At 42.6% G+C, this 25409-nt stretch overlaps 1 protein-coding gene across 1 annotated transcript; it reads left to right on the top strand.

Moving 5' to 3' along the window:
- Positions 1-1740: 1740 nt before the first annotated feature.
- On the top strand, positions 1741-4528 carry LOC103641487 (protein FAR1-RELATED SEQUENCE 5-like). Its single transcript, XM_020545878.1, has 3 exons — positions 1741-1946; positions 2028-4155; positions 4248-4528. Exons 1-3 carry the CDS (start codon positions 1915-1917, stop codon positions 4389-4391), a joined length of 2304 nt encoding a protein of 767 aa, XP_020401467.1. The 5' UTR covers positions 1741-1914; the 3' UTR covers positions 4392-4528.
- The last annotated feature ends 20881 nt before the right edge of the window (positions 4529-25409 follow it).

Genomic DNA, 25409 nt, shown 5'->3' with positions numbered 1-25409 from the left:
TTCCCATTTTTGGTACCCGGTAGGGGTACTCTTTTCGGATGATGCAGCCGTCCTGAGCCCTGATGGACTCATCATCATAAGTTTGCTTTGATTTTTGAATCAAAAAGCCCATAACCAATGTTTCACATCATTCTTTTGAAAATCAGACTATTTTTGAGTTTCTAAGCAGGACTAAGCAGTAATAGTTCTTTTTATAAAATAGAGATCAAGGAATAGTAATCAAATTACAAGGAATGTTAATGCATCAATTGTTTGTCACACAACTCCTATCGCCTAATGCATCAGATAAGGTGATATAACATTTAAAACACAAGGAAGGTGCAAATGCACTGGGGCTTGCCTTATTACAGGAAGAGATCTGAGATCTTCTAACACAAGAAACAGTTGGATGAAATCCACCACTAGATCAACATCACTGGAGTAGGATCCTTCAAAAATCACTTCTTCTTTATATTCTACATGAAATGCCATGATTATGAATGCCTGAGCTTATGCTATTAGCAAGGAAGGTATTCCAAATCATTACAAGATTACATTTACAGGCTATCATCACAAGCCATAACTATCAGGGAGCTACTTAGCCTTAGAACTCATCTAACCATTCAAAACTTGCTAAACAACTTCATAATTCACTAAGACATTAGGTGCCCTAATTGCCTAGGGTAAAACTCTATTCCTTTTTAGCGATAATTAGTTTGCTAAGCAAATCTTGTCTAAACAGTTCTAAACTTTACCCAAAGGTTCATAAGACCAAGATAAGCTTGCATAATTTTTCACCTAATTTTTAGTGCTTTATTTTTATTACTAAAATTTCAGATAAACATTTTAAGGCACCTTTTATTCATCTAAAATTATCTACTTGCTACAAAAAATTCTAAGAATATTTCTACCAGGCAGCCCTTGATTTTAGACACCTAATAAAATTGGTCCTACGATTTTATCATTTCTCTAGGATTTTTTGGCACAATTAGCAAGGGGACAGGTAAACAATAAATAGAAATAGTATACAAGGCCTGGACCGATTTCGGCTCAGCCGGCCCCCAACACCGGAGAAAAACCGCGCCTGAAGCCCTAAGCCTCAGACCTGCATGCGCCCGTGCTGTCTTCGCGGGCGTCGGCGACGGGGCCAACTCCGGCGGTCCCCACGGTGCCACAGCACAGTGGAGCTCTCGGCTACGGCGAAGAAAACACAAGTGGCTCACCACGGAACAAACCAACCCAAGAGCCCACACGCAACCGTCCCCAAACAAGGTCCGCCACGGGAAGGCCGATCCCAGCGGCGTTCACCAGCGGTGCCGCGGCGTTCACGATGAGATATGGTAGTAGAACTGAAAAGGAAAGCTCCACGAGCTTCACTAGCCTAAGGTAATTACCAAATGTGAGCGACACGAGCGAGCCACTCCTCGAGACGACCTAGCCATGGTGGGGTTGAGAGGTGGAGGGCGCGGTCACCAGCTGAAAGCAGAACTATGGCAAAAGGGCGGGCTCGGGGAAGATGAATTGCAAAGCACAAGTCTGCACGGACACGGGAACGTGGACAGAAAACAACTCGCTGACCCTGGTTAGAATAACGGAACCAGATCCGCTGCCTTACGGCAGCCTGCCGTGCGCTCGTCGATCTTCAAACCAACGGTGATCTGCTGTCCTCTCCCTCAGTAGTGTATGGAGCGGCCCAACAGTGTAATTCTGGCCCACTTCTTTTCTTCGTTTCTTATTTCTTTCATCCAGGAGCACAGCGCAACGGAGGGAAAACCGTGGGAGGAAAAAGCAGCGGGAAAGGCTGCCTGTTTTGGCGCCAGATACAGAGAGACAGTGACAAAAGGAACCAACGGACAGGGCAAAAAGCACCAAATACAGAGAGACAGCGACGAAGGGAACCAACTAACGGACAAGGCAAAAAGCTGAGAAGCAAAGATGGAGGAAGATGCGACCAACGGATCAAACATGTGAGATGCACCACTTTATTTTTATTCCTAATATCATGGTCCATTTGTTCCTTTCTTTTAAATTTTAGTTGTCTTTTTTAGGGAGAATGTGTTGCCCTGTTTGATTCCTCGTATTGGAATGAAATTCAGAAATCCAGATGAGGGCTGGAGATTTTGGTTAGCGTATAGTGGTCAAAAAGGTTTTGATGTTAGAAAAAGGTACTCAAATACAAGTAAGATTGATGGAAACGTCACGTCATGTAGATTTGTTTGTGCTAATCAAGGTCATCGAGGGAAAGATAAAAAGGGGTATGAAGTAAAGTGTCATCGAGCTGAAACTAGAACTGATTGTGAAGTGCGTATGGGACTTGTAAAAGATAAAGAGTTTGGTGGATACAAAGTTTATGATTTGAATTTAGAACACAACCATAACCTTCACTTGCCAGAAACATTCCACTTGATGGTGTCACAAAGGAAAATTTCAGATTTGCAAGCTTTTGAAATTGAAACAGCTGATGACTCGGGAATAGGACCAAAAGCATCACATGAATTAGCATGTCGCCAAGTGGGTGGGCCGCTTAATTTGAGTTACACCATTCGTGACCATAAAAACTATTTGCGTGGCAAGCGACAACGAGAGATGGTATATGGTCAAGCTGGAAGCATGCTCAAATATTTCCAGGATAAAATGGTAGAGAATCCGGCGTTCCAATATGCGACACAAATGGATGCTGAAGAGAAGATTGCAAATATATTTTGGGCTGATGCTAGAATGATTGCCGATTATATACACTTTGGTGACATTGTTTCGTTTGACACTACTTTTGGGACGAATAGAGAGAGCCGGCCTTTCGGTGTCTTTGTTGGATTCAATCAGTTTAGACAAACTATAGTTTTTGGTGCTGCTCTAATGTATGATGAAACATTTGAGTCTTTCAAATGGCTCTTTGAGACTTTTCTACAAGCACATAGTGGAAAGCAACCCAAAACAATCTACACAGACCAAGATTATGCAATGGGAAAGGCGATTGAGCAAGTGTTTCAAGAGACATGGCATGGATTGTGCAGCTTTCACATAATGCAGAATGCTATAAAACATTTGCCTCTTCGTCAAAAGGAAAAAGGCTTAAATGTTCTTGCTGATTTTAGTGCATGCATGTTTGAGTATGAGGACAAGGAAAAATTTGAAAGAGAATTTGCCATCTTGAGGACAAAGGTAGAAAAGCAATCTTGGTTAGATAGCATTTACAAGTTAAAAGAAAAATGGGCTGAATGTTATATGAAACATGTTTGCACATTGGGCATGCGAAGCACGCAATTAAGTGAGAGCCTAAACAATGATTTGAAAATTCATTTCAAATCAGATTTTGACATTATTCGCTTTCTTAAACATTTTGAAAGGGTGGTGCAAGGAAAAAGAAACAATGAGCTAAACTCAGAATTTGAATCAAGGAAAAAAATACCAAGGGTCATAATAAAGATACCTATGTTGTTGCAGGCAAGTAAATCATACACACCTATTGTGTTTGAAGCTTTTCAAGGTCAATATGAAAGGTCCATGACAGCATGTGCTAAGGTATTGGATGGAAACAATGAATACCTTGTTGCAACCGGGAGCCTCGGTGAAGATGTAGTCCTTGACGAGGAGTACATAGTAATCGGTAATCCTTTGGACCAAACAGCAATATGTAGTTGCAACTTATTTAATAGAATTGGTATAATATGTGCTCATGCTTTGAAAGTTCTTGATTTAATGAATATCAAGTCATTGCCTACACAATATATATTGAAACGGTGGACACGACAAGCACGAAGTGGCACTGTACAGGACAAGAATGGTAGAATTGTAATTGAGAATCCAAAGTTTGATGCAATGCGCCGTTACAGATATTTTTCTCAAAAACTTCTCAATTTGGCACATCGAGCAGCCTACTATCCAGAGTGCACCTCACTGATGGACAACACGATTGATCTTCTTGGTCAACAGATTGAAGACAAAATTAATATATGCAGTGGTCCTTTTAATGCTGAAAAGAATGCAACTCAGGTTGATATTGTTGTACCAAATGATACATTGAGTAATGCACAATTAAAGAAAAAAGAGGTCCGCATAAGAAGTTCAAAGAGACAAAAATTTGGGTGGGAAGGAAAGCACAAGGGGAGGAAAAAAGGACAAAGCAAAAATATATTGCATGTACAAGCACCGAAGGTATATCAAAATTCTGAACAAGTGAGTTCCATGTATATCTGATTTTTTTAGCATGTCATTCAGTATTTTAGTTCCATGTATATCTGATTTTTTTATAATTTGTTTCTTGCAAGGCACAAGAGGTAAAGGAAACAAGCAATCCAGCAAGTATTAACATTCAGTTCCATAAAGAATATAACACCATCAATTCTTTCACTCAACTGTTGACTGGAGCAAGCAGTGATGATCTAAAAACTGAAAATTTCTTTGAGCTGTGAAGCAAGTCAATGCTATTTTGTAGTTTATTGTTGTATCTTGTTATTGCTAACTGCAAGGTAGATGGAGTGTTCAGTGAAAACAATATCAAGTGGATCAATACTTGTATTCACTTTCTTTCATATCCAGTTTAAACAATCTCAATCGCTATGAATTTTTGCTCTCTGCACTCTGTTTTATTGGCGCTGTGCTGATGGTGGTGTAGCCTACGGGAGCCACAGGACTGGAGAAAGAAATAAGGAAAAAGTGGGCCGAATTGGTTCTGTTGGGCTGCTCTATACGGTAAAGGAGAGGGCAGCAGATCACCGTTGGTTTGAAGATCGACGAGCGCACGGCAGGCTGCCGTAAGGCAGCGGATCTGGTTCCTAGAATAACAAGGAGGCAGTGAAGTCTACACCACGCCCTGCTGGCAAGAGGGGAGGTAAAACTACAGCATGTATTTGTTCTTATCACTGCAGCGCGCACACGTGGAGCCACTAGCTCACTTCATGCATGGGACACGAGGCCTCAACCCTGAGGCACGCGTGGTATCAAACTCAGCAGGGCAGCCACTGATCAATAATATTTCGACAGAGAAGCAGACAGAGAGCTTACTCACCAGTAGGGGCAAGCTGAAGACTTCTCTAGGCTCAGATATTTGAGGCCCAATCGTATCCATATCCACAGCGCCAAAACCTATTCACGTACACAAACTAACTAGAGACAACTAGAGCACATAGTGGTGGAGATCCCCTTCAATTTCCTAAATCAACCATTGACCCATTTTCAGCCTTGGACAAGTCTGAACCCACCACTCTCGGTCCAGTTTCTCTCAATTACACATGAGGGCTCGACATACCCCTCTACTAGGAGTTGTTCCTCTATAATCACACTCTATCTTGTTTCAATGGCTATCAGCTAACCCCAAACAGATCTCAAGTTACAGAGCACCCACTTCAGATGAAAACATAAAAACTCAAATTTAGCTAACTGAAAAAGAACCGAACCAAATTTAGTTTTAGATACTAAAACTTTACACAGTCGACACAAACAACCAATATTCAGTCTCCATCTCCGCTCATTTCCAAGTAACAATAAGCCAACCCTAGTGAGTGAAGTTTGTTCACAAAACACTGCTTTACTAACCTGCCATAGGGACTTAGGGATGAAAACACATTGATAGAAAGTTATAATGCCCCAAAGTTGTCAGAAACCAACTGAATTTTCTTGTTTCAGTTAGCTGAAATCAAGAGCCTGGCAGTGCATGTTTTGGGACAGTTAACTCCAAGTTATGTGCAGGACCATACCAACCTCATAGTAAGAAACTTACTTACTAATTAAAGATCTTCAACATTGATACAGAAGTTATGGCTCATACCCACTTGGATTAGTCACAACAAGGGTCCAAAACTGAGTAAACACACTGAGCTTGGATTTTCAATCGGCTGAAACCTAAAGTCAAACATTGAAAACCTGACAGCCCCTGTTTGGACCAACATTTCTCCCAGTTCCAAGTAGCCTCAGGGTCATTGTAACACCCAAAATTCTATTTTAGATTTAGTAAGATTCTCCAAGACGATTGAGAATTAAATTATTTCCTTTGACCTAATTAGGCTTCCTAAAATAAATAACGATAACACTAAAACGTTGATAGTTTAAATATATATAAATATATACACACGAGATACCTTAAAGCTAGAATTTGAATGAAACTAAATAAAAATATAAACAAAAAGATCATTGATTATTTACTTAGGAAACTAATTATTTTATGAATTATATGAACCTGCCAAAAAAGTTAAACCATACATTATCAAGGATTATGTATTAGAAATTACTTTCTAAAATTATTAAATCTGGCGCATGAATTGAAGCATCCACATAAATATGTTAGGAGAAATTTACTTGAATGCGTAGATTAATATATATATATATATATATATATATATATATATATATATATATATATATATATATATATATATATATATATATATATATATATATATATATATATTGCATTCATGCTGGACTTTTTGATCGTGCATTTTTTTGTTGATTTGAAAGCCCAACAAAAAAAATGAATTGAAATCCAAATCTGAATGGGAAAATTGAAATAGAAAATAAAATAAAAGGAATATGGAAAAAAACAAAACCACGATAAGCTCACCTCCTATTCTCCTTCCCACAGCCCACATGCACATGCTATACGGGATTTTAATCTTTTTTTATTCATTTGGCCCGAGCTTACCTCAGCATGACCTAGGCAGTGACATAAGCATGCAAGCCTCTCACGTGCTGTTTCTCTTCCTCCTTCCCCCGTGCAAACAACCTGCCGCGACAAGCCCCGCATGGTCGCCACCCTCGCTGCATCCGCGACAAATCCAGAACAGCCCCGCCTCAAGGCCAGATGAGCGCGTACAGATCGGATCGTCGGGTGCCATGGGCCATATAAAAAAAATTGTCGTCCCTGCAGCCTGTCTCTCACCATTGCCGCCAGAAACTCGGACCAAAGACGAGCCAGGCTGTTCGTCCTCTGTGTGAATGGGGAGAGGACTGCGTCTAACGAAGACTTTCGTACGGTATCGGCATCCGACGTGGGATCTCCCTCTCCACTGGTGATTATCGCGGACGCCGCAACCTAAGGCTAGTACCTCGGCGGGATCGCGCGCTCCATCGTCGGTCGACCTCCTCCATCGTCGGTGAGTATCTCTCCCTCTCCCAGGCCGCCAGTGCCGGCGCTGCCTCCCAACACTGGCGTCGTAGATAGATGTGGGCAGCTACGTGAGGTAGAAGACAATGCTGTGGTCGTTGGATGGCCATCGTACGGCAGTGATTTGAGCGCGTGTACCAGTTTGCGCAATTGATTCCGACCGTTGGATCGCGATCGGATGGGCTGCATCAGAACGAGCGTAATCAAATACAGATTGTAGATCTTGAATCCGACGGTAGTAAACGCGTACCGGTTCGCGGGGGTTTAACATGGCTCGATCTAATCGTGGCCGTCCGCGCTTGATCGGATGGCTGAGAACAGTCGACACCCCTTCGCCCAACCATTATTACATATAAGACCCTCATGTTTTGAGAAATAAACCTCCAGTCCACTGCGCAGGGTGATCTGTGTCTTAGGAAATCTTATCCAGAGACCCTATATTTTCTAGAAATTGACGCGCAGTCCAGGAGATTAGAAAACCCATAAAAAATAAATAGAAAATAATCTTTAGTGTTAAAATAATTCCAGAAACTTATTTAATTCATAGAAAATCCATTCTAGCTCCAAATTAATTAATTCTAATTCCTATAATTTTGTAATATTATTGTTTATCATCTAGTACAACTATTTTAACGTGAAAGTCACATTAAAATTAATATCCTATTTAATCTTCTACACATAGAATCTTTAGAAATTCATAACTTAAAATCTATAATTCCGATTTGACCCGTTTCAGCTGCGTTAGTTTCTTATAAATATTTACTACGTAGTAACAACATTGATTATACCATGTCTCATACTTTTATAATTGGATATTTATTTATCCTATGTTAATTGGATTAATCTATGTCTATTGGATTAACTTCTGATCTTATGGTTATAATTTGACTAGATGATCTTTGATCAAATAATGACTTAGATTGAAGTTGAGATAATTATTTATGGAATAACCTCTCATATAATTTATACTAACCAATTTATAATTTATAATATAGTTTAATATTTTAATCACATAGATCTTCTATAAAATAATAACTCCTTATTAATAGTAACTCCGATTTTAGTGGTTCTCGTTCCCACGATCTCGTAGCGACGCGTAGATTATTATTATGCAGTATGTTCTTATGTTTGGTATGATGCTAATTTTGCCTATATATGTCTGTCTGTATTGCTACGTTTAGCAGTGAGGACACATGTCATTTGAAGAGCAAGTTGGTACTGGAATCTCAAGTGCCAGGCAAGTTGTGCCCTTGATCACATTTGTTACCCAATAATGTTCTTTATTATCATTTATCTATGCATAGGTTTAATTTTGATGGGACCCAATAGGTCACCCTAGTCTGATTATCTTTTTACCTTGTTTATCCCTGAATCAATTGGGTAGTTATGTTATTGCTTTATAAGGTTTTGAGATAATACTTCATTATATCCATGTTCCAATTATTCTGTTATGTTATTTATGTTCATGTTAAGATCATTATGTTAATTGGAACATGGAGCGACCACCCGGGAAAACAGTGCTACCACAAGGGTTTAATGGGACGCCCTTGGCTGATTAACTAGGAAAGCTAGTGGATGACTACCTTATCTGAAAGGGGCAAGGGCAGTAGGGGAGTGGTCAGTGTAGGGAGGTCCTTGGGTTGATTTTCCTGCGATGGCTGTCAGGCGAGAGATTCCTGCACTAGAGCTTCCTATAAACTGTAGCGGGTTTTCTGAAGCTAGTGGAACTTTGTAAATGCCTCGTAGTGTTACCCTGCCTCGCTTCCTTGGTAGAGGTGTATGGGATTCATGACCCCTTGGCAGATGGGTAACACGTCTTGTGGGTAAAGATGTGCAACCTCTGCAGAGTGTAAAACTGGTATACTAGCCGTGCTCACGGTCATGAGCGGCTCGGACCCTCACATGATTAATTTATGGAACCTAAATTCAATTTGTCATTTACATTTGCATGGGATTTGTTATTAATTTTGTTATATTATTATTATTATTATTATTATTATTATGGTTTGGTATTTATTTACATCTAGTAATTGCTAATAAAATTTTGACTAACATATAAAAGCAATGCTCAGCTTCAACCTTTATTTTGTTTATTAGCCTTACACTCCATGAGCTCCCACTTTTGGTGAGGTCATGCCACATTATTCCCCACAACTTGTTGAGCGATGAACATGTGTGAGCTGTAAAAGGGAAATGTGCCCTTGGGCCATTTCTAGTATATTTTGGTGATTAAGTGCACAACACATATTAAAGTGAGTAATTATGTGCCAAATGATAAATGAAGTGCAAATCAACAAGAAGGTATGATTCTAGACTTAGTACATTGGTTTTTGTGTGCTAATATATTTGTCTAAGTGCTTGAATCAGGAAAAGAAAGGGATTGGAAAGAGCTGGCTATGTTCAGCCAGCTGCTGCTCAATCTGGGTGCACCGGACTGTCCGGTGGTGCACCGGACAGTGTCCGGTGCGCCAGGCTGGCTCTAGCGAACTGGCCACTCTCGAGAATTCATCGGCGGCGTACGGCTATAATTCACCGGACTGTCTGGTGGTGCATCGGACTGTCCGGTGAGCCAAAGGTCGCCAGCACAACGGTCGGCCGCGCAATCCGCGCTCGACGCGTGGCCCCAGCCAACGGTCGGCTGGGGGCACCGGACAGTGTCCGGTGCGCCAACGACTACAATTCTGCAACGGTCGGCTGTGTCATTTTAGGAAGGAGATCCGCACCGGACAATGAATAGTGGATGTCCGGTGGTGCACCGGACTATCCGGTGCGCCACACGACAGAAGGCAAGAATTGCCTTCCGAGAATGCCTCCAACGGCTCCTAGCTGCCTTAGGGCTATAAAAGGGACCCCTAGGCGCATGGAGGAGTCACCCAAGCATACTTTGAGCATTCTAAGTCTTCCACTATCCATCTCCACGCACTTGATTGACTTTCTTAGTGATTTGAGCTCTGTTCTAGTAGTGAACTTATTGCGATTCATTTGAGCTCAAGTCTTGGCTGTGTGTGTGCGTATTGCTGCGGATTTGTGTGTGTTGCTTCCCTCCCTTACTCTAAGTGCTTTCACTTTGATCTTTTATTGTAAGGGCGAGAGACTCCAAGTTGTGGAGATTCCTCGCAAACGGGAAAGAGTATAAGAAAGAAAACAACCGTGGTATTCAAGTGGATCATTGGATCACTTGAAAGGGGTTGAGTGCAACCCTCGTCCATTGGGACGCCACAACGTGGAGTAGGCAAGTGTTACTTGGCCGAACCATGGGATAAATCATCGTGTCTCTTGTGCTTGTTTTCTTTGTGACTATTGTGTTTCACAAGAGCTCAGTTCTTAGCCACTTGATTCTATTGTGCTAACTCTTAATCAAGTTTTGTGGCTATAAGTTTTAAGTTTTTATAGGATCACCTATTCACCCCCCCTCTAGGTGCTCTCAATTGGTATCAGAACCATTCTCTTCAAGAAAGGGACTAATCGCCCGAAGAGATGGATCCTAAGGGAAAGGGGATGGTAGTCAACGACAAGGAGAAGGAGTCCATCTTCAACGAGCCAAGAGACGATAAGCCTACTGACTCTGGCTCGAGTCACAAGAAGAAGGACGGGAAGAAGAAGAGGCGCATCAAGAAGATAGTCTACTACGACAGCGACGAGAAAAAGAAAACGGTTAACTCAAACTTTTCATTTGATTATTCTCGTATTCCGGTTAACTCCAATGCTCATTTACTTTCTATTCCACTTGGGAAACCTCCGCACTTTGATGGAGAAAACTACTCATTTTGTAGTCACAAAATGTGTAGTCACCTATTCTCTCTCCATCCAAGTATTTGGGAGATCGTTGAAAACAGAATGCTCTTTGATAGTACTGACAACCCCGTTTTCATTAATGAGCAAATCCATAAAAATGCACAAGCTACCACTATTTTGCTAGCATCCTTATGCAGGGACGAGTACCACAAGGTGAGCGGCTTGGATAACACCAAGCAAATTTGGGACACCCTCAAGATTTCTCATGAGGGAAACAACGCCACCATGCTCACCAAGATGGAGTTGGTGGAAGGCGAACTGGGAAGGTTCACAATGATCAGGGGGAGGAGCCAACCCAAATGTACAACAGGCTCAAGACCCTGGTCAACAAGATCAGGAGCTATGGAAGCATGAGATGGACGGACCACGACGTCGTCCGACTTATGCTCAGGTCCTTCACTGTACTTGATCCTCATCTTGTGAATTCTATCCGTGAAAATCCTAGGTACAACAAGATGACGCCCGAGGAAATACTTGGAAAGTTCGTAAGCAGGCGTATGATGATCAAGGAAGCAAGATACATTGATGAGGCATTGAATGGTCCAATGCCCGTCTACGAGCCTCAAACGGTTGCTCTCAAAGCAACAAGTAGCAAGGAGGCACTACCTAGCAAGGTGGCGCAAGTTGAGGCGGCTGGGCTAAATGAGGATGAAATGGCCCTCATTATCAAGCGCTTCAAGACCGCATTGAAGGGACGCAAGGAGTACTCAAACAAAAACAAGGCAAAGGGAAAGTGTTCCTGCTTCAAGTGCGGTAAGACAGGTCATTTTATTGCTCAATCTACCGATAATGAAAATGACCAGAGAGACGAAAGACATGGGAAGAGAGAGAACAAGAAGGTTTACAAGAAGGCAAAGGGAAGGCGAAGCACACCTTGGAAAAGAGTGGGACTCGGATTGTTCTTCATCCGACTCCGACGATGAAGGACTCGCCGCTTCGGCCTTCAACAAATCGTCGCTCTTTCCCAACGAGCGCCACACTTGCCTAATGGCAAAGGAGAGGAAGGTAAACGCTCGAGAAACTCCAAAGTACTCTACTTCTAGCGATGAGGACTCTAGTGATGATGAAGTAGATTACACTAGCTTGTTCAAAGGATTAGATAGATCTAAAGTAGAAAAGATAAATGAGTTGATTGATGCATTGAATGAAAAAGATAGACTGCTAGAGAGGCAAGAGGACATTTTGTATGAGGAACATGATAAATATGTTAGTGTTCAAAAGTCTCTTGCCTTAGAGATTAAAAGGAATGAATTATTATCTTCTGAATTATCTATTTGCAATGAATCTATTTCTAGCTTGAAGATTTTGAATGATGATTTAAATGCTAAGCTAGAGGTAGTTAATAAATCTAGTCCTTGTGTAGAGCATGTTGTAATTTGCAATAGATGCAAGGATTTTAATGTTGATGCTTGTGATAAACATTTAATTTCTATTTCTAAATTAAATAATGAAGTAGCAAGTCTTAATGCTCAACTTAAGACTTGCAAAAGTGATTTTGATAAATTAAAATTTGTTAGGGATGCCTACACTGTTGGTAGACACCCCTCAATTAAGGATGGGCTTGGCTTTAAGAGGGAAGCCAAGAACTTAACAAGCCAAAGGGCTCCATTTTCAACAAGGAAAAAGGGAAGGCTCCTATGGCTAGTAGTAGTCAAAAGAATCATGCATTTATTTATGATAGAAAATTTTCTAGGAATGCTCATCATTATAGGAGTTATAATGCTTATGATTCACATGCCATGATTGTTTCAAGTTCTTCCTTTGTGCATAGTAGAAATATGCCTAGAAACAATGTTGTTCATCACGTGCCTAAGAAAATGCAAAATAAATCTGCTACTGTTTTCATGCCTGCAACACTGATTTTGTACTTTCATATAAAAATAAGAAAGTGGTTGCTAGGAAGTTGGGGGCCAAATGCAAGGGAGATAAGATTTGCATTTGGGTCCCAAAGGATATTGTTACTAACCTTGTAGGACCCAACAAGAGTTGGGTACCTAAAACCCAAGCCTAATTTGCCTTGCAGGTTTATGCATCCGGGGGCTCAAGCTGGATTATCGACAGCGGATGCACAAACCACATGACAGGGGAGAAGAAGATGTTTTCTTCCTACGTCAAGAGCAAAAATTCCCAAGATTCGATCATCTTTGGAGATGGGAACCAAGGCAAGGTTAAAGGTCTAGGAAAGATAGCTATTTCTTCCGAGCATTCCATATCTAATGTGTTCTTAGTTGAATCGCTCGGGTATAACTTGTTATCCGTTAGTCAACTATGTAATATGGGTTACAATTGCTTATTTACCAATGTAGATGTGTCTGTCCTTAGAAGGTGTTGGGGACTTGTTCTCAAATGCTTTGTCTTAAGAACAAGGCAACATAGAAAATGTTAAACGTTAAAGTCCTTCGTCCGTCGAAGCATTATCTCACTTGGGATATAATGATTTTCGGACGAAGGTTATGAAGGACACACCTTCATAAACATTACATATCATAATGAAGAAAGAATTACATGGAATATAAAAGATAACATAAACAGTTATGTATTATTATTAACTCATTTCTATTTTATTGCTATGAAAAAATAGAAATGATATCGGGTTACAAATGTACCTTTGACTTGAAAGAAAGTAAAAGTACAAGCGTGACGCAAAAGCAAATGTCAAGTCAACGTGAACAGTACGGGACCTATTTATAGGCACGGGTCGCAGCCCATGTAAAATTACATCCAAGACCTTTGCTTTTGATAATAACTCTATAGTAATCTATCGGGGTCTAGATAGTCTTTTCCTCTTTAAGTCGGTTTCTTCTTTTCTGCCATCATGCCAAAGCTTCCTTGCGCACAGCTTCGGCTCTGTTTCATCCTTCGTTCTCTTTGTGTTTCTTCATACAACAATTTTGAGTTGTCCGAAGGGTTCGTGTCCGAAGGTACCTGCTCATGTATTATACTCCAGAAACATTGTCAAATCACGTTTTTGAGGACCTTCGGAAGCCGAAGGCCCCCAACAGTAGCCCCTCGCAATATTAATTTGTTAGGATAATAAATTCAGATTGCGATATGGACGAAGGCCCTAAGCCGAAGGTCCGAAAAAACACCTTCCTCTTGCTAGAATAGCAACAGTCAATGTCAAGCGGGGCCCTCCTTTTCTCAATGCGCCAGATGTATAAGTAAGAGCACACCGCAATGTCATTTGGTACGCTTTCTTTGCCATCTGCTCTTGCTTACTCAGTTTTTAGCTCTTGCGCAACAAGACTTGCTTAATTTGTAAGTTTTTTAAGCTTCGGCTTTAAAAGCGGTTTTTAGCATTTCCGAAGATGTCTGAAGATAAGAAAGCTGTTGCTGAAACAAAGCTGAGCCTTCTTGAGGAGAAGAATCTTGGCTTTCTTGAATCAATATCAAAGACAAATACAGAAAAGATTACAAGGGAAATTTTGGAAGGTTTATCTGAAGATACTGGTGATAGTGACAGTTATGTTGTGGAAAGTGGGGGGGAAGACTCGGAAGACCGACCCTGGCGGCCAAGCCATGCAGTTTTTGGAAAATCAACCATTAAACAAAGCCATCTTGCCAATATGAGAGGTAGATATTTTCGGGATTTGTCTATTGTGAGGGCTGACGAAGGAGAGAAGACTTGTCCTACTCCCGAGGAAAATGAAGTCGTGATCTTCCGAAGCTTCTTCAAGGCTGGGCTTCGGTTTCCTTTAAGCAGTTTCGTGGTTGAAGTTTTGAAGATATTTGAAATCTGCCTTCATCAAATTACTCCCGAAGCAATCATAAGGATGGGAATCTTCGTATGGGTCGTGAGGAGCCAAGGTTTGGAGCCAAATGCAAAAAGTTTCTGCAATATGCATGAGCTATTATATGAGACGAAACCCTGGGGTAAAGAACAATATCATAACAATTTTGGCTGCTATAGTTTCGGTGCTCGATCTGGGTCAAGCTGTCTCGTGCCAACCTTTCGAAAGAGATGGCCTTGAGACTGGATGAAGGAATGGTTCTATGTGAAAAACGATTTGAAGGCACGAGAAGATATTAAAGATATCATCATGCGTCCTATCTGGCAGTGTTTCGGCCTCCGGAAACCGAAGGTGGAAATGGATGAAGCAGCCGAAGAATGCCAGAGGGCCTTCGGCATAGTCTGCTCTTTCATCGGGACTAGGGACTTAGTTCAAGAGCATGTGGCCTACAGGATATGGCCATTCGTAGCTAACTGGGAAATGTCGAAGGAAACCATCAACAACCCACACGAAGGTGGCCTGGTTCGACTAAAATATACCTTCAGGTTCGTAGACCAATTTATCGAGCCAGACGACGATTGGTTGAAATGCGTTGAAGCTACAAGTGATGAAGTGCTCGGACCGTACTCAAAGGCAGAAGATATTGCGCTATCAGCGGCCTTCGGAGGCCGGAAAAAGAAGAGGCTGAACAAAGTTTTCGATGCTATCGGGTTCGTCTATCCTGACTATCGTTACCCAATACGGGGTCAAAAAAGAAAAGGTACAGCTTCTGTGAAGGAAGTTGCTTCGGCCGCTCCTAGTGAGCCAACGCCGAAGAGAAAAAAGATGAAAGTTCTTACGCACCGGCCACGCTATATTGAGCCGGCCATAGTGCCCGAGTTTATCGACAAGGCTTCTTCGGCTACTGAAGCCAAAAGACCTATACCTGCGCAGAAAGATGAAGAGCCGTCTGCAACACCGAAGGCTTAAAGAACTGAAGAGTCGAAAGCTGAAGGGACAAAAATATCAGAAATTTTAAGCCCTTCGGTAGAGGTTGGAGTGCCACAAGCTCAGAAGGGTCCGGCTGTGACCCCCAAAAGGAAAAGGATGGTTAATGTTTTGGATGTACTGGAGACAATAAAGTCTTCAAGCTCTACGCCGAAAAAAGTTGTCGAAGCTCAAAAAGCACAAATTGAAACAACAGCCTCTGGAGGCGAAACTACAAAGCACCAGGCTGGAATCAAAACTGGACCTTCAGAGTCTGCCAAATAAAAATCCTTGGAAACCGAAGGAGAAAGTAGAAAGGAAACTTTAAAGCAAATTCTGCCTGAAAAAACACTTTCTTCAACTCCCAAAGCACCTTCCAGATTGCCTGATTATATTGTGCGACATGCTTCGGGCAAAATACTATCTGAAGAAGAAAAACGAGAAGCTCATCATTATGCCTAGAAATTAAAATATCTGAAAGGGGCGTTGATATTCAATGGCAGTGGAGAAGAAGACTTCTTGTACTGTCTCCCAGACAGCAAGGAGATCTCTATCTGCCGGGAGATGGCACGAAGCTTCGGATTCCCATCTCTAGAAGATGGGCTTTCAGTTTTGTCAAAAGATGAATTGGCCGACAGCTTAGCATATAACAACTTAAAGGTGAGAAAATACACTTTTTGCGTGATTAGAAATTCGTGTGTTTATTTATTAATATCACATTCCTTTTGCAGGGCCTTATTCTCAGCAATGCCCTTAGAGCGCAAAAAAGTGCCGAAGATGAAGGGTGCACCATGGCTTTAAACAACCTTCGTTCCGAAGTAATTGAGCTAAGGAACGAAGGTCTTGAGAAAGATAAAATATTAAATTCATTGGTGAATAAAATAAAAGAAGACGAGGCTGCTTCCAAAGCCCAAGCTGAGGCCTAGAAGCGCGAAATTGAGGATCTTCGGAAACAGCTTGCTGAAGCAAAAGAAAAATGCGCAGTTGCAGAAGCTAAACGAGAAATTAGTGAACAATGGACAAATCATTTAGATAAAAACGTTGAAGAGCTTCGTGCATCCAAGGAAAGGTGTTATGAAAAGTCTATAGAGTGTGTTAAGAAAATAAAAACTAGCTTCGCCAATGTTAGCGCACTCTCTAACGAAGACAACTTCGTAAGAGGTGATCCTGAAGGCCCGATTGATTGGATCAGCAACGAAGCTAAAGCTTTTGAGGAAGTTTTGAGTGGTCGCGGGGATATCTGCGCTTTCTTAGGTGCCCGAGGAATCGTGGCTATTTTGGAGAAATCAGGTTGCGACCATGTGAAAACTTTGGCTCAAGCCGAAGCTACTTTAAGTATTGAAGATACAAAAGACCCTTCGGCCGAAGCCAGCTTAGTGGGCGGAAAATTCTTTACTGACATCTGGGAGAATGGCGGCCGAAAGATGGCGCATGAGATAATAAAAAAGAGTGAAAAAGATTCTCATGATGCAAAAGAAGCGATGAAGGCAGCTGAAAAAACTGCGGAACTAGAAAAGAGGATAGGTATTGCTTAATAACTTCTAACTTTATGTTTTATTTTTGCGACTTCGAACTTATTTACGTTTTCTATCGCATCTGAGCTATCTCCTTCCCCAGAGTCCTTCGAGCCAACGGCCGACCCAGAAGCAAAGAGAGAGGAAGAAATCACTAAAATGGCCGAAGCTATTTTAGATGAAGCTGTTTCTCGACTGTTGAACGAAGCTGCTGAAGCAGTTTTGAAAGAAGAGTAGCTGTTATTGTAAAAACATTTGGAATGTAATATTTGCTGAACAAAGTGTGTAATATTTTTATAATTTTGAATGTAATATATAAGTTGCTTCTAACTTAATTCTTTACGATGCATGAAACTTTACATACATACCGTTTTTGAGCCTTCGACGAAAAAACACATTCCCTTCTTTTCATGCTTTGTGAAGAATATCCATATTTCATAAAAACATCCATCTGTCGTAAAATCAGTAAGCAATAGATCTTTTCATTGTAGACTTTGACGAAGATATGCTTCTTCAATAATTATTTTGTGCCTTGGCACTGCTTCTTCGAGACAATCTCCGAAGATCAACATTGAACCCCCTTCTTGCATTATTGATGCAATATGATGTATGATGTTATGCTATGCAAATGATGTGATGATGTGATGTTATGCAAAATGATATTTGTGCCGAAGATTAGCGCTGACTTTTCGCTGCAAGCCTCCCTTAGGAGCTTCTTCGCCTTCTATTTCGGCGGTATCAGCGTTTATTTTTCGCTGTAAGCCTCCCTTAGGAGCTTCTTCGCCTTCTACTTCGGCGGTATCAACGTTTATTTTTCGCTGTAAGCCTCCCTTAGGAGCTTCTTCGCCTTCTACTTCGGCGGTATCAGCGTTTATTTTTCGCTGTAGGCTTTGCATTCCCTTTGGAACGACTTTTGAGCAGAAAACTTACGCTGCGCTCCCTTAGGAACGACTTTTTGTTGCTTCGGGAAACTTACGCTGCGTTCCTTAGAACGACTTTTTGTTGCTTCGGGAAACTTACGCTGCGTTCCTTAGAACGACTTTTTGTTATTTCAAAGGTTTTCCTTGTAACCATAAGTTCTTATGCTTCGGCAACTCCGTTATTCTGCGGAGAAGGTATATTTTTACTATGGCAAAAACGAAACTATTACAAGAAATTGAAAACGACAAAAAAACGCTTAGGCTTTCATTAATTGTTCGTTATTAAAAAGAAAATGATACTGAATGCAAAAACTGTTGTCGAGGTAGGATATCTGTTAGTAGATATGCTTCGATTCTGGCACAGTACTATTGACGGTGCGAGCTTCGGACTCCTCTCTGAAGTCTCGTTGGTGGTGAGTGTGCTGACTCCCTTCTGGCTGCTGGCTTCGTTGCATTGGTGGTGGAGGTGGAGGCTATTGCCAAGATGCCTGAGGTTGGCTTGCCGAAGCAACAGAAGCTGCAGGGTGGTTACCCACATACTCTGGAATATACGGTGAGTGGTACGAAGCAGTATGCATAACTTCCTTCGGCTGGCTCTGTTGGGCTGTAGCTTCTGCTATCTCTTTCTATTTCTAGATGGTGACATGGCACATCCTGGTGGTGTGGCCCTTGTCCTCACCACATAATAGTCAATAAATATTTCTGGGCTGATCCCCAAACCTTCCTCCGAAGCCCCTGGCGCCTATGCCCCTTGGAGCTGGGGGCCGAGGATAGCTCTGTTGCTGCCCCGAAGACTGAGAGGAATATTGCGGCCTCTGCTGCTGACTTCCCCTATCATCATTCTGAGTGGAATGAATTGATCTGACATGCCTAGGATGGATTCTCCCTCCGAAGCCCCTGGCCATTTCGGAGAACCTGTAAGCTTCCTCCCTTCTCTGTCGAAAGTCATTGTCAGCGCGGATGTATTCATCCATCTTCTGAAGCAGTTTCTCCAGGGTCTGAGGGGGCTTCCTGGCAAAGTATTGGGCTGAAGGTCCTGGCCAAAGCCTCTTAATCATGGCCTCAATGACAATTTCATTGGGCACTGTTGGCGCTTGTGCCCTCAAGCGCAAGAACCTTCGGACATACGCTTGGAGGTATTCTTCTTGATCTTGCGTGCACTGGAACAAAGCTTGAGCGGTAACTGGCTCCGTCTGAAACCCTTGAAAACTGGTGACCAACATGTCCTTCAGCTTTTGCCATGATGTGATTGTTCCTGGCCGAAGAGAGGAGTACCAGGTTTGTGCAACATTTTTGACTGCCATGACGAAAGATTTCGCCATGACCACTGTGTTGCCGCCATAGGAAGATATTGTTGCTTCGTAACTCATCAGAAACTGCTTCGGATCTGAGTGTCCGTCATACATGGGGAGTTGGGGTGGCTTGTAAGACGGAGGCCAAGGTGTAGCCTGCAGTTCTGCTGACAGAGGAGAAGCATCATCAAAAGCAAAATTTCCATGATGGAAATCCTCATACCAGTCATCCTCGTTGAAGAAGCCCTCTTGATGAAGCTCTCTGTGCTGAGGCCTTCGGTTTTGCTCGTCTTGAGCAAGATGACGAACTTCTTCAGAGGCTTCGTCTATCTGCCTTTGTAGATCAGCTAGCCGAGACATCTTTTCCTTCTTCCTTTGTACTTGCTGATGGAGCATCTCCATATTCCTGATCTCTTGGTCCAAATCGTCCTCCTGGGGCGTTGGACTGGTGGCCTTCCTCTTCTGGCTTCGGGCCTCTCGAAGAGAAAGGGTCTCCTGGTTTGGGTCCAGTGGTTGCAGAGTTGTAGCCCCTGTTGCTGAAGCTTTCTTTGGCGGCATGACGAAGGTCGATCCTTGCCGAAGGTGTTCGAAACTCAAAAAGTGGAAGTGAGTTCACCGGAGGTGGGCGCCAATGTTGGGGACTTGTTCTCAAATGCTTTGGCTTAAGAACAAGGCAACATAGAAAATGTTAAACGTTCGTCCGTCGAAACATTATCTCACTTGGGATATAATGATTTTTGGACGAAGGTTATGAAGGACACACCTTCATAAACATTACATATCATAATGAAGAAAGAATTACATGGAATATAAAAGATAACATAAACAGTTATGTATTATTATTAACTCATTTCTATTTTATTGCTATGAAAAAATAGAAATGATATCGGGTTACAAATGTACCTTTTACTTGAAAGAAAGTAAAAGTACAAGCGTGACGCAAAAGCAAATGCCAAGTCAACGTGAACAGTACGGGAGTACTGTTCACCTATTTATAGGCACGGGTCACAGCCCATGTAAAATTACATCCAGGCCCTTTGCTTTTGATAATAACTCTATAGTAATCTATCAGGGTCTAGATAGTCTTTTCCTCTTTAAGTCGGTTTCCTCTTTTCTGCCATCATGCCGAAGGTTCCTTGCGCACTGCTTCGGCTCTGTTTCATCCTTCGTTCTCTTTGTGTTTCTTCATACAACGATTTTGAGTTGTCCGAAGGGTTCGTGTCCGAAGGTACCTGCTCATGTATTATACTCCAGAAACATTGTCAAATCACGTTTTTGAGGACCTTCGGAAGCCGAAGGCCCCCAACAGAAGGAGTGATGGTTCATTAGCTTTTAAGTGTGTACTAGACGACAAACTCTATTTAGTTGATTTTTCGAAGGAGGAGGCCGGTCTAGATGCATGCTTAATCGCTAAGACTAGCATGGGCTGGCTGTGGCATCGCCGTCTAGCACATGTTGGGATGAAGAACCTTCATAAACTTCTAAAGGGAGAACATGTGTTAGGACTAACCAATGTAACTTTCGAAAAAGATAGACCTTGTGCAGCTTGTCAAGCAGGTAAACAGGTGGGAAGTTCTTATCATAGCAAAAATGTGATGACCACACCAAGACCTTTGGAGCTACTTCACATCGACCTCTTCGGACCCGTCGCCTACCTCAGCATCGGGGAAAGTAAGTATGGTCTTGTTATTGTTGATGATTTTTCCTGCTTCACTTGGGTATTCTTTTTGCAGGATAAAACATAAACCAAAGGGACTCTAAAGCGTTTCCTAAGGAGAGCTCAAGGTGAAAAATATAAGGAGCGACAATGGGTCCGAGTTCAAGAATCTGCAAGTGGAGGAGTACCTTCAGGAGGAAGGAATCAAGCACGAGTTCTCCGCTCCCTACACACCACAGCAAAACGGTGTGGTAGAGAGGAAGAACAGGACGCTTATAGACATGGCGAGGACGATGCTTGGTGAATTCAAGACTCCCGAGCGGTTTTGGTCGGAAGCTGTGAACACAGCCTGCCACGCCATAAACTGGGTCTACCTTCATCGCCTCCTCAAGAAGACGTCGTACGAACTTCTAACCGATAACAAACCCAACGTATCATACTTTCGTGTCTTTGGGAGTAAATGTTATATTCTAGTGAAAAAAAGTAGAAATTCCAAATTTGCTCCCAAGGCTGTAGAAGGGTTTTTGTTAGAATATGACTCAAATACAAAGGCGTATAGGGTCTGCAACAAATCATCAGGTTTGGTTGAAGTCTCTAGCGACGTTGTATTTGATGAGACTAATGGCTCTCCAAGAGAGCAAGTTGATCTTGATGATGTAGATGAAGATGATGTTCCAATGGCCGCAATACGCACCATGGCAATTGGAGATGTGCGACCACAGGAACAAAAAGAGCAAGATCAACCTTCTTCCTCAACAACGGTGCATCCCCCAACTCAAGACGATGAACAGGTTCATCAAGAAGAGGCGTGTGATCAAGGGGGAGCACAAGATGATCAAGTTATGAAGGAAGAAGCACCACAAGCCCCTCCCACTCTAGTCCGAGCGACGATTCAAAGGAATCATCCCGTCGACCAGATTTTGGGTGATATAAGCAAGGGAGTAACTACTCGCTCTAGATTAGTTAATTTTTGTGAGCATTACTCGTTTGTCTCTTCTATTGAGCCTTTCAGGGTAGAAGAGGCCTTGCTAGATCCGGACTGGGTGTTAGCCATGCAGGAAGAGCTCAATAACTTCAAGCGAAATGAAGTTTGGACCCTGGTGCCACGTCCAAATCAAAACGTTGTGGGAACCAAGTGGGTGTTCCGCAACAAGCAAGACGAGCACGGAGTGGTGACAAGGAACAAGGCTCGACTTGTGGCAAAAGGTTATGCCCAAGTCGCAGGTTTGGACTTTGAGGAGACTTTTGCTCCTGTGGCTAGGCTAGAGTCTATTCGCATTTTGTTAGCCTATGCCGCTCACCATTCCTTCAGGTTGTTTCAAATGGATGTAAAGAGCGCCTTCCTCAACGGGCGAATCAAGGAGGAGGTGTACGTGGAGCAACCCCCTGGCTTTGAGGATGAACGGTACCCCAACCATGTGTGTAAGCTCTCTAAGGCGCTCTATGGACTTAAGCAAGCCCCAAGAGCATGGTATGAATGCCTTAGAGATTTTCTAATTGCTAATGCTTTCAAGGTTGGGAAAGCCGATCCAACTCTTTTCACTAAGACTTGTGATGGTGATCTATTTGTATGCCAAATTTATGTCAATGACATAATATTTGGTTCTACTAACCAAAAGTCTTATAAAGAGTTTAGCAGGGTGATGACACAGAAATTTGAGATGTCTATGATGGGCGAGTTGAACTACTTCCTTGGGTTTCAAGTGAAGCAACTCAAGGACGACACCTTCATCTCTCAAACGAAGTACATGCAAGATTTGCTCAAGCGGTTCGGGATGAAGGACGCCAAGCCCGCAAAGACTCCAATGGGAACCGACGGACATGTCGACCTCAACAAAAGAGGTAAGTCCGTTGATCAAAAGGCATACCGGTCTATGATAGGATCCTTGCTTTATTTATGTGCTAGTAGACCGGATATTATGCTTAGCGTATGCATGTGTGCTAGATTTCAATCCGATCCAAGGGAATGCCACCTAGTGGCTGTTAAGCGAATACTTAGATATTTAGTTGCTACGCCTTGCTTCGGGATCTGGTATCCAAAGGGGTCTACCTTTGACTTGATTGGATACTCAGACTCCGATTATGCTGGGTGCAAGGTTGATAGGAAGAGTACATCAGGGATGTGCCAATTCCTAGGATGGTCCCTGGTGTCGTGGAGTTCTAAGAAACAAACTTCCGTTGCCCTATCCACCGCTGAGGCTGAGTACGTTGTCGCAGGACAGTGTTGCGCGCAACTACTTTGGATGAGGCAAACCCTCCGGGACTTTGGCTACAATGTGAGCAAAGTCCCACTCCTATGTGATAATGAGAGTGCAATCCGCATGGCGGATAATCCTGTTGAACACAGCTGCACTAAGCACATAGACATCCGGCATCACTTTTTGAGAGACCACCAACAAAAGGGAGATATCGAAGTGTTTTATGTGAGCACCGAGAACCAGCTAGCCGATATCTTTACCAAGCCTTTAGATGAGAAGACCTTTTGCAGGTTGCGTAGTGAGCTAAATGTCTTAGATTCGTGGAACTTGGATTGATCTATAGCATACATGTGTTTTACGCCTTTGATCATGTAATTTATGCATTTCAATCGATTTTGTTCATTTGTAGTGCTCAAGTTGTACCCATGACCCCCGGACCTCACAAGTCCATTTGCAAGTGATGCACTTATTTAGGGGGAGGCATGCTACAACTTGACACTTTGAGACTAACCTTGTGTTTGAGTTTATTTGTTTTAGTCTCAAAAGTGGATTGAAAGGGAAAGGTGGACTTGGACCATGAAAGACTTCCACTGCACTCCGATGAAAGAGTAATTTACTCCAAGTTCATCTTCATGCTCTTATTGCCTTTTTACTCGTAATTGACGATTTTGGTGAGGCAATGGGGTTTTAGGGCCAACAATGATCCCGTTTTGGTGCTTGATGCCAAAGGGGGAGAAATTAAGGCCAAAGCAAGCAAATGGATCAGCTACCACTTGAGAATTTTGAAAATAGTAGAGCTAGAACCTTTGTTTTGTCAAAATACTCTTATTGTCTCTTGTGGGGAGAATGTTTGATTATGGGAAAAAGGGGGAGTTTTTTGAATCTTTGATTAATTTCTCTTGGAATATCTCTCTTTATGCCTCAACAAGTGTGTTTGACTTAGAGATAGGAAATTGAATTTGATTTGCAAAAATAAACCAAGTGGTGGCGAAAAACGATCCAAATATGTCAAATCTAGTCAAAGACTATTTTTGTTCTCAATTGCTTTGATGTTGCACTTCCATTTATTGCTCTTTGATGTGTTGGCATAAAACACCAAAAAGGGGGAGATTGAAAGGGAAATGTGCCCTTGGGCCATTTCTAGTATATTTTGGTGATTAAGTGCACAACACATATTAAAGTGAGTAATTATGTGCCAAATGATGAATAAAGTGCAAATCAACAAGAAGGTATGATTCTAGACTTAGTACATTGGTTTTTGTGTGCTAATATATTTGTCTAAGTGCTTGAATCAGGAAAAGAAAGGGATTGGAAAGAGCTGGCTGTGTTCAGCCAGCTGCTGCTCAGTCTGGGTGCACCGGACTGTCCGGTGGTGCACCAGACAGTGTCCGGTGTGACAGGCTGGCTCTAGCGAACTGGACACTCTCGGGAATTCGTCGGCGGCGTACGACTATAATTCACCGGACTGTCCGGTGGTGCACCGGACTGTCCGGTGAGCCAAAGGCCGCCAGCACAACGGTCGGCCGCGCAATCCGCGCGCGACGCGTGGCCCCAGCCAACGGTCGGCTGGGGGCGGTGCGCCAACGGCTACAATTCTGCAACGGTCGGCTGTGTCATTTTAGGAAGGAGATCCGCACCGGACAATGAACAGTGGATGTCCGGTGGTGCACTGGACTGTCCGGTGCGCCACACGACAGAAGGCAAGAATTGCCTTCCGAGAATGCCTCCAATGTCTCTTAGCTGCCTTGGGGCTATAAAAGGGACCCCTAGGCGCATGGAGGAGTCACCCAAGCATACTTTGAGCATTCTAAGTCTTCCACAATCCATCTCCACGCACTTTATTGACTTTCTTAGTGATTTGAGCTCTGTTCTAGTAGTGAACTTATTGCGATTCATTTGAGCTCAAGTCTTGGCTGTGTGTGTGCGTATTGCTGCGGATTTGTGTGTGTTGCTTCCCTCCCTTACTCTAAGTGCTTTCACTTTGATCTTTTGTTGTAAGGGCGAGAGACTCCAAGTTGTGGAGATTCCTCGCAAACGGGAAAGAGTATAAGAAAGAAAACAACCGTGGTATTCAAGTGGATCATTGGATCACTTGAAAGGGGTTGAGTGCAACCCTCGTCCATTGGGATGCCACAACGTGGAGTAGGCAAGTGTTACTTGGCCGAACCACGGGATAAATCATCATGTCTCTTGTGCTTGTTTTCTTTGTGACTATTGTGTTTCACAAGAGCTCGATTCTTGGCCACTTGATTCTA

This window comes from Zea mays, chromosome 10, assembly GCF_902167145.1.
Source record: "Zea mays cultivar B73 chromosome 10, Zm-B73-REFERENCE-NAM-5.0, whole genome shotgun sequence".
NCBI classification, from domain to species: domain Eukaryota; kingdom Viridiplantae; phylum Streptophyta; class Magnoliopsida; order Poales; family Poaceae; genus Zea; species Zea mays.
Note: the sequence above shows the minus strand (reverse complement) of the source record. Positions and strands in the feature narration are given on the sequence as shown.